Here is a 10111-nt window from a genome sequence, read left to right as displayed (position 1 = left end):
CAGGAAGTCCTTGCAGCCCGTGTGCACCACCAGGTGGCGCCGCACGTCCTTCCGGGTGTAGAAGCACCTCTCGCAGTGGTCGCACTGGTGCTTCTTCTCCTTGGCCCCGCCGGGCGGCTTCTCCTCCGCGTGCGCTTTCAGGTGGTCCAGCAGCACCTCGGTGCTGCCCAGCTCCAGGGCGCAGACGCCACAGGTGAGGTCCCCGCTGCTGGCTGCGTGCAGGGCCAGGTGCCGCTTGTAGCCCAGCATGGTGTTGTACTTCTTGCCACACTCCTCGCAGCCGAAGGCCATCTTGTTGGGGTCGTGGGTCTGGAGGTGGTTCTTTAGGTGGTCCTTCCGGTTGAACGTCTTCTCGCAGTGGGCGCACTGGTGACATTTCTGGGGAGAGTGGGTAGCCATGTGCCTCATCAGTTTGTATCTGGAAACGAAGGCTTTGCCACAGTCAGTCTGCAGGCACTTGTATGGCCGCTCCCTGGAGTGGGAATAATTGTGGATGGTGAACTTCTCCAGGGTGAGGAATGTCTTGCCGCATAGCTGGCCGGGGAACGTGGCCATGGGCTCGGCTTCTCACACTGTCCTCTTCAGATGTGCTGGTCCAGTGTTGTGCCATTGAAGCATAGGCGGAAGGAAGGTGCCGGGCGCATCAGCAGCCACTGCAGCTGAGCTCCGGGGCCGAGAAGAGGCGGCCTCACTGCCCGGTCCTACCCAGATGCCGTGCTTTTGGATCCACCAGGTTTGCTTCCTGCTTCCCCACGTCCAGGTTTAGGTGCAGTGTCGAGATCCAGGCGCGGGAAAGGCCTCCGCATTGCTACTGCTGGGCGGGTCCTGCGTCACCAGCCCATCTTCTTATTCGAGATGCAGGTGAGTTTTACAGGTGGTCCCCAGCACAGACTACACCAGATGCGAGAGCGAACCTGTTCCCGCGCGCCACGCGCCGCCAAGGTCCGCGGCGGGAAAGTTGTCGCGCAGAGTCCGCGGGGCGGTGCCGGCAGCCGGACGCGCGGCGCGTTGCGAGTCGGCGACGCGGAAAAGGAGAAGGGAAAGGGGAGGAAGGGGCGGGCGCGGCGGCGCGGGGCCCCCCCTCCCCGAACCCCGCCCGCTCGCCCGGGGCCTCTGCGCCGCCTCCCGCCTGGCGGGCGACTTGCCTGTTCCGCGAGAGCCTGCCGGGCCTGGGTATATAATTTTTGGTGTGAAAGTGCTAGATTCAATAACTAGTACTTAAAAATAGAAGAAAACTGCAAGTTTAGTTATAAGGTGTTTGGGTTGAACTCCAGCTGTTATGCATTCCCAGGAGTTAAGTTAGGTCATCATATAGAGTGTTTCTAGAAAAATGAAGTTTGGAAACCACTATAGCCAGGTGTATTGGTGCACACCTATGATCCTGCACTCTAGGAAGGTAAGGCAAAATGAACAAAAACTGGAGCCCACTCTGATCTAGTGAGAGCCTCTTTCAGATTTAGAAACACCAATAGTCTGGGATATAGCGCATCACAGTTGCCCTGGATTTCTTATTGTTGTTGTTGTTGTTGTTATTCATTTTAATGAGAAAAAAGATAAAATAGCAATTAGTTTCAAAATAGGTTAATAGGGCAGTTACAATAATTAACACATTGCATATTGTTGTCTTTGTAGTAGTTATTCAGAGGACAAGATGCAGACATGATATTTTTGCTAAACAATATTAGTACAAACCTTTTTTATCAATAAACTAAGAGAAAGTAGCTGTATATCAATCCTATCTTGCATATACATATTTTTTTCACTACAAAACGGTCCTGTATTTATAATCCCCCTTTTTTGTTTTGTTTTGTTAGAGATGGGTGTTCCACTGCAGTTAGAGAAGCTGTATTTGGAGAAGTCTTTAAAGGACCTTTTTTCATACTTAAAGCCAGTCAAAGATTGTAGGTACTTGAATTCAGCAAAATAACCCAATATAGTCCAATAATCCATAATAGCAGTGGATTACCAGCAGAATTGGCAATTTTCAGAAGTTGTTGACCTGAGCTTTTTACAGCTCAGCATATTAATATGGCGTTAGTTTTTATATCTTGTGGTTATACTTTTCTGCTGGATGGTTACAACCAAGTTAAAATAAGATCTATATAACTAAAAATATAACTTTTGTATACAGCAAGGTCAGTCAAATCCCCTCAGGATTTACCCTGAAACTATGCACAGCACCTTGTAGATCTTTTGTCAGTGTCAGACATCTGGTTGAGTCATGGCCATTGCTTGACCAGTTTGCTCTCTGTAAAAGCCTGAAAGAATTTTTTTCTCTCCAGGTGACACTCCTTTGCCGTGGATTTCTTCCCCGCATCATTGGAAAAAAAAAATATTTCAATGCACTCTTCCTTGGAGGCAAGGAGACCCTCCTCTCTCCCCTCCTACAGGGCCTGTCAGCTTAGGGGACTCTGAGACATCCAAGATGGGTGTGCCAAACAAGTTCATTCTTCTGGTGTGCAAAGAACTGTCTGTGTAACTCTGGGTCTCAGCATGACTCTTATGGAAAAGGGAGGGAGCCTGGAGATGGGGGACATTCCCATCCTGTCCCAATTTCTCCTCTTTTCTCGTGGTCCCCACCTGCTCATGAATCTCAGTGACTTTAGAGACAGGATCTTAACATGTTGTCCAGGCTCGCTTCACACTCATGACCCAAGGTTGGGTGTGCTGATGCAGGCCAGTTTTTCTTGATCTGCGGAGGCCGAGACAGGAGCATCAACCTGAGTTTAAGGACAGCGTGGGCTACACACTGAGTTGAAGACCAACATGATATCCACAGCTACATCTTATTTCAATAAACAAAGAAAACATACTTTATTATCAATCTGTCTCAGCTTGAAATTTTGCTGATATTAAAAACATGAGTGAAAACATCTAACTCAATAGTGATACATAAATTCCAACACTATCCCCAAGGGGAGGGAGGATCACTTAGACTTTGATGCCCCAACTGGTAAAGGGTGTGTTTCCCATGGGATCAGCTGAGGGAACTGGCTTGTGAAGGTGAAATCTAAATGTGGGAGATTCTGCAGAGCTTGCAGTGCAGGTGCAGTTGGGAAATGAGTGGGTCAGAGATTTCTAAGTCTCTTTGGGGAGGTTGTAGGGGGGAAGTTGTAGGGGAGGAAGCAGTGTTTGAATCCCAAGACCCAGTGATCCTCACCGATCTGATCTATAGCCTTTAGTGTCACAGTTCTTCACACAGGGGACCTTTCCCTGTTGATCCACAGGAAGTAGCCAAGTATTTCAGTCTGAAAGAGTCTAATATGAAGCAGAGGAAATTGCAGTCTTCATAAAACACAGTTCATTGTTTGAGGTATACTAAACTTAAAAGATCTGGTAAATTTTCTTTCTGATTTGGGCTGAGGTTTGTGGCACTGGTGGCCAAGAAATAAACCTTATGCCCAAGCTTCATGTCTGCTGCTGTTTTGGTTCTGTTTGCATACAATGTGGCATCATTTCAGCCCCAGAGAGCAGCCTTGCCTTACGCAGTGAAGCACTTTTTCAGCAGCCAATGTTGTGTCCCAGGAAGACCATGACCAGTGTTAAAGATTTTTGTATCAGGTTACTTGTAAGGGTCACAGTGAAGGAGTTTTCCACTTAATATTAGAATGTTCTAGGTCCTGAGTGTGGCCCTCGTGTCACAGGATCCTGCCACACAGACTCTTCCCCAGGAATTTTCCATTTGTTTCTTAGACCTTGCGTTCACCAGTGACATTCGACATCAGGCTTGCTCCTGGTCACATCTCCTATACTTTCAAGGAAGTACTACTTTAAAGAGTAGAAAGCCTACTTTAAAGAGTTGGTCACTCTAAAGATTGGAAACCTTAATCAAAAAAGAGCAAAAAAGAAGTCCATACATAAATGTGGGGGGAGCACACCAAAATATCCACAAATATAATCAGAGCATTCAGAAATGTTAGGGTGGGGCAACACAAGTGCAAAAACAGCCCAGGCATTTGAAAGAATTTTCTGGTTTTTTTTTTTTTTGTCGGAACCCAGGATTGAACTCAGGCCCTTGCATTTGCCAAGGAAGCACTTATTCTACTGAGCCATTGCCCCGGCCCCTGAAAGAATTTTCTGAAAATTAAAAAATTCTGTGGTTGCAGCTCAGTGGAAAGTGTCTACAGTGAGTCCAAGGAAATGGGTACATTAGGGAGGGGATAAAAGAGAAAACATGAAGGGAACATGTTCCTAGAGAAAGCTATAGGATGGGCAAGTATAAAGAACATAAAATATCTCTATTTGTTGCTGGGAGTTCCTGAGGCCAAACCTTACTGACTGGACAACCTGTGGCCTTTTCTATTCATTTTCTGAAAATTGATGCCCTCTTACCTGGTAAACAGGTAAAACAATCATGGAAACCACCAGAAGATTCATACGCAATTCTCTTTATTTCTAATCATGCCTTTGCATAAACACACACATTCATCTCAAGGCTGAATTGATATCACACAACCCTAACTCTAATTTGTGATTCCGTATGCGAACCAAGGACACAAAGGTCACTTCTGCTTTCTTTCTTTTTTTTTTTTTTTTTTTTCTTTTTTTTTGGCAGAACCGGGGATTGAACTCAGGCCCTTGTGCTTGCCAGGGAAGCGCTTATTCCACTGAGCCATCTCCCCGGCCCCACTTCTACTTTCAAGACAGCGTTGCTCCAAGGTTCCTGCCTGCTGAAAAACCTGTCCTTTGCTCCCAATGAAAGAAGAGGGTGTTGCTTGGTCCCTGAAGGAAACCTATGATGAGTGCATTTCCCTATATCACGATACAGCCAGGGCATGGATTAGGGTGTAATTTATATAATTTCCAGAAGAAACAGAATTCGCCGTTAAAAATACACAACTGGATTTTCCTGGGATGGTTTAGTGGTTTCACGATCCCCCTAAGTGCTTCATGAAACTCATTCAACATCTGCAGGTGGGAACCATGCCTAAAAACATAAACATCATGAGGGACAGAGTACAGCTCCTGCTTTAAGTTATTCAGCCTGGCAGTGCGGCACAGAAGACTCTTCAGGGTGTGTATGGACATGAATTTCTTTATGAAGCAGAAGGTAGTCAGTTGGGTGCAACAGCTCAGGGAAGGCAGAAAGGCGCAGACCTGTGCATCCGCGATCCCACAGTTTTCCAAATGCAAGGTGGTCAGTGTAGCTGAAACACTACTCAGCAAGTGTTGGAGAGACTCAGGACTAAAATAGGTCAGACTCGTACAGCTCAGATCCAAGTGTTTTAGTTGTGTCGTCTGCTCAGAAAAATGCAGCTGGTTCCAGTCAGCGAGTGAGAGCTGGCAGTTAGTTACTGAGAGGGTCTCTAAGGAGGACGTCAGGCACCTGCAGAAAATTCAAGAGAAAGATCTGCAGTTGGCGATGAAAAGCAGTGAATAGTACAGAACATCAAGGGGACCAAGAGTCACATGAGTTAGCACAATTTAGGGGTGACTTTGCAATCACTTGTTTATATATCTAAGTCTTAACAATCTAGAGTCCCATGTCTTAAACCCCAGGCAGAAAACCGCAGGCTTTTCCTGATGAGGGCAGCAGAAAAACAGCAGGAAATAAAAATCATTCACTATCTGGCCGCTACTACTAGCATTCTCATAAAGAATATCAGTTTGTGTTCTTGTTCTTGTCCTGCCCCTCATTTCCCTGCTATCAGCTTCAGCCTCCTACTTTTTTTTTTTATTTTTATTTTTATTTTGTTTTTGTTTTTGCAGAACCGGGGATTGAACTCAGGTCCTTGTGTTTGCCAGGCAAGCAATTATTCCACTGAGCCATCACCCTGGCCAGCCTCCTACTTTTCCCATCTGGTCATCAGCTGGCCCTGGGGCAGGACCTTCTCAGGGTGACTGCAAGTAGGGTATGTGAGGCCTCTGGGCTTCTTAGAAGCATATCCTACAGGAGCTTCTTTTTTAAAATCTATTTAGTACAGAGTCTCACTACATAGATCAGACTCATAGTAGTCCTCCTGTTTTCAACCTCCCAAGAGCTCGGATTACTGGCATGTGCCACTACAGCCAGTCTCAGTCACTATCTCAGTGTACCCTGAGGGTAAGGCTGGCATGGCACACCAGGAATTGAACCCCGGTCCCTGCTCCTTCCTAAGCACAAGCTTTAGTTCACTAAGCTATCTGGCCAGCCCTTACATGAGTTGCTTGAGGAAGAAGTCACTCACCTGCTCTCAGTGTGTGTGCACCCCACAGCCCAGCATTCTAGCTTGATGGCCCTTTCCAGACTGACTACTCAAGTATAGTGGCTATGTGTCACTATTTTCTTGTACTGTGGAGTGAAAAAGACAATGAATGTGATGAAAAGTGTTGATCTGTCACACCTCCGCTGGGGGGCGGGGCGCACAGTCCAAGTTCATTAGTCTTTCTGCAACAGGGAAAGGTTATTCTGATGCTGCAGAGAGAGCTCCACATCTTACCTGAGTATCTGGTCCAAATGGCCTTCAAGGAATTCAATGGAGTCCAGAAAAAGCCCCCGCAGACAGTGAAGCTTAAGGAATTGAAAGGTGATTTTGTTGACCAACTGTTCTCTCTCTTCTAGTGAAAAGCTGACAGGCACAGAGATGTTAGAGAGATTTAGTTTATGAAGATTTTTCATCTGGCCCAGAAAAGGAGCTACCTGAGCCAATGTAAAGATTGTCCAATAGGGATTCATGTGAACCTCCTGCACTGAATCTAGGTTCAGCATCTCCAGGACCTCTGTAACCTGTTGGAAGCACATGCGACTGATGTACAGCTGTGGACAATCTAGCTGCACCAGCTCTTTCCTGTCCTGGACCCACTGGAGGAGAAAGGATGCTACTGGATATGTACTTTCCTCCTTCATCCACAGATCTAAAATGATCTTGAAGAACTTCTTGTTTGGTACTCCTGGCCCAGTCTTCTCTGGTTTTCTCCATTTCATGGATTCTGTGGAGCAGCCTTCCAACTGCTTTCCAGCCCAGACTCTCCAGAAGTCCTGGTGCATGACCCGCATATCTAGCACTTGCAGTTTCAACCTCCTGTGGATGAACCAATAACAAGTGTGAAAATTTAGGCCAGTGTGACTTTCCAAGTGTGACTTCCTTGTCTCTGAGGCCAATTGCTGTATTCTCTTTCTATACCACCATTTTCTGCTGCTTCCTCTCCACTTTGATCTAACTCCTACTCCTGGTACCTGTTCGAGAAGTCAGGGACTCCTTGCTCCTGTCAATGCTTCCTCCAACTTTACCAGCTCCCCATCAGGAAGCGTACTTCCACATGTTTCCACAATGCCCCAAGTAGGGCTTCTCTGATACTTCGACAATCATCCTCAGACCCCTTTGCTTCTCCCATTAGCCCCAGCTCTCCCAGACACTTTCTGGCCCTTTCTGGAATCACAAAGCCCTTCCAACCAGGATAGCTGTGTTACACTCACCTGGAGCAAACCTTGTGGCTCAGCAGCCCATCAAGCCCATCCAGCACAGCTTGTAACACCATTTTCTGTGTCTGCACAGCATCCTCCAGAGTGCCCAAAGTCCCTCGTTTCCTCATGCTCATCAGGGATCCCAGGGGCAAGGAGAGAAAGGGCCAGGACTGCACCATAGACTTCATGACCAGTGTCTGACCCCTGTTGAAGGCCTCCATGAACACTGGTGGGAAGAGCTCCCCTGGTAAATATTCCACAGCCTCCATGGCCAGGACCTTATCCCTCAGCAAGCTCTCAATTGCAAGTTCCAGTAGTACACGTGGGGACTGTGAGCTCATCCTCAGTATTCTGGAAATCTGGGATGCTGGAAATCACTGGGGAAAGAGACACACTTTCAAATAAGGATGAGACACCCTTCTGAACCATTAGGAAAACAACTTGAAGCCTAAAAGTCCATGCTCTGACAAGGGTATGAGTACTAATTATCCCAAATCTACTTTGTGCATATGGTCTAAAAGCATTAGTTTTTTTTTTGTAATGACACCAGCAAAAATGTCTGATAACATCACAATGAAGCAGAGCGCAAAGAAAACATTCATTTCCAACTGCCACACCACACAACAGGACGCATTGGGAACTAAAGAAACTGATTCCCACCTGTTTGGAGGAAATATTCTAAACCTAACTATAACAAAAGAAATGGAACAGCAATATGGACCAGATTCTAAATTATCACATTCAGCAATGCACCTGACTAAGAAAAATTCAACAGAGTATGAAAGAAGTGCCTTGATATTTCTTTTCACATAATTATATAATCCTCCATTCTCCTCCTATGGGAAGGAGCAGGAAGGAGCAGGGAAAGGTCTCGCCTCTCTGCTTCACTTTTGGTTCACTGACTCATCCATAACCTGGCCGTGGAAACAGAAACTCAACACAATGAGCACTCATCAGTGTGAACAGCTGGCTTGATAATTTCTTAGGTTGTGAAACTTCTTATTTAATGGAAGTACAGGATGACATCATGATGACCAAGTTTAAAGTGTATAACCTCTGTCTTTCCTGAAATTTTCTGTAGAATCTAACTTACATTTGTTCACAGAAATCTCATCAATTTTGTGGAATTAATTTTTCATGGGGAGTTTGCAAATAGCCAATCCAAGAGCATCGTTCATTTCTTCTTGCTGCTGATTGGAGGTTTCACTGTATCTCATCCTTAGCACCAGTAGTCTTGAATCACATTTTGTAAAGGAGCATGAAGTTATCTTGTGTCTTGCTAGTTCTCTTCTTCTCAAAGTCATAAGATCCCTAAGATGCTGCCCTATCACATAACACTACCTGTGAATTTACTTATACAGTATCTGTAAAAGCTACAGATTGGTAGGACTGCATGGCTATTTTTTAAATAATGATTTATGCTTTGTTCTGAAAATTTGTATCGGGGCTGGTGAGATGGCTCAGTGGTCTGAAGCACCTACTTAGAACAAGCTTAGCAAAGCACAGGGATGGCAATTCGATCCCCCAGCACCACATGCCAGCCAGCCCTACCCCCTGGTGGGCTGAGCTGGCCACACACACACACACAAATAAATTTTTAAAAATTTAAAAAAAAAGAAAGAAAATTTGTATCATAATAAACATAGCCAGTGGGCTGAAATGGAAATCAGTGCAGAAATTACATGTTCAAATCACAGTTCCAAAAACTAATACCAAAAATAATGCATTCAAATGTAGGCAAGTATGAGGGATCATTCCTAAAATCCCAGCAAATCAGAGACTGAGGTAAGCATTGTAGTGATTTGGTGCTGTTCTGGGCTACAGAGTGAATTAAAAATCAAGTTAAAGTACGATAAGAGACCTTCTTTTAAATGCACAAGAAGAAAAATAAATATATATATTTTTTCTTTTCTGAGACAGTGTCTTACACATACAGTTCAGGCTGGCCTTGAGCCCACTCTGCAGACCTGGCCACAACTGAATTCACCATGATCCTCCTCACTGAGCCTCCAGAGTGGTGAGATTACAGTGTATACTGAAGCTGCTCTAAACAAACAGAAAACTACAGCGAAAGCCAACCTATTTTAAAAAGACTTAACATCTAAGATTGTCTGCATCTTGTACTATGAATAACTACCATGAAGACGATATGCAATGCATTAATTATTGCAACTGTCCTACTAATCTATTTTGAAGCTGTTTCTTTGCTATGTCTTTCTCTTTTTTAAAATTTAAAAATATGCTTTTATTCGAGAAAAATTATGTTTGTTGAGTTTAGATGAATTTAATATACAAAATGAGTGTTACTCTTACCATATGTCTATTAACATGTGTGAAAGGGATTCACCAATAAGAAAAAGATTTCCACTGAAAATTACAGATTTCATCTCATGTGGTACGTCATAGACATTAAGATGTAAGACTAGACTCCACTCTGTTCAGGTTAGGATTCCAGAACTCTTTTAGAAGCTGAATTTGGGTATTATGTAAGAGGACAAATAATTAACCCATTAGTCAGTATTGTAAGTAAATCATCAGTTTATTAATTCTTCCCTATTGCCTTTGCACTATATAGAGAAGGCCATTAGAATAGTTCATCAATCTTCTAAAAAAAAGTCACAATGTCCCAAAATGCCTGCCAACAATGATAATGTTTTTGGTAACTGAAGTGACTTGAAAATCATATGCCAAAACCTAAGTTATTATCCACAACAAAAACCACCAAGG

At 44.6% G+C, this 10111-nt stretch overlaps 1 protein-coding gene across 1 annotated transcript; it reads right to left on the bottom strand.

The window, feature by feature from the left end:
• LOC105741215 (zinc finger protein PLAGL1) lies at positions 1 to 948 on the bottom strand (the record flags this gene model as incomplete). The annotated part of the gene is made up of 2 exons (XM_012513162.2): positions 915 to 948; positions 1 to 842 (listed from the first exon to the last, which is right to left on the bottom strand). A coding segment is annotated over exon 2 (555 nt), but the record flags the coding sequence as incomplete, so codon positions are not given.
• Between the last annotated feature and the right edge of the window lie 9163 nt (positions 949 to 10111).

Source organism: Octodon degus, unplaced genomic scaffold (genome assembly GCF_000260255.1).
Source record: "Octodon degus isolate 3935 unplaced genomic scaffold, OctDeg1.0 scaffold00343, whole genome shotgun sequence".
Taxonomy (NCBI): domain Eukaryota; kingdom Metazoa; phylum Chordata; class Mammalia; order Rodentia; family Octodontidae; genus Octodon; species Octodon degus.
Note: the sequence above shows the minus strand (reverse complement) of the source record. Positions and strands in the feature narration are given on the sequence as shown.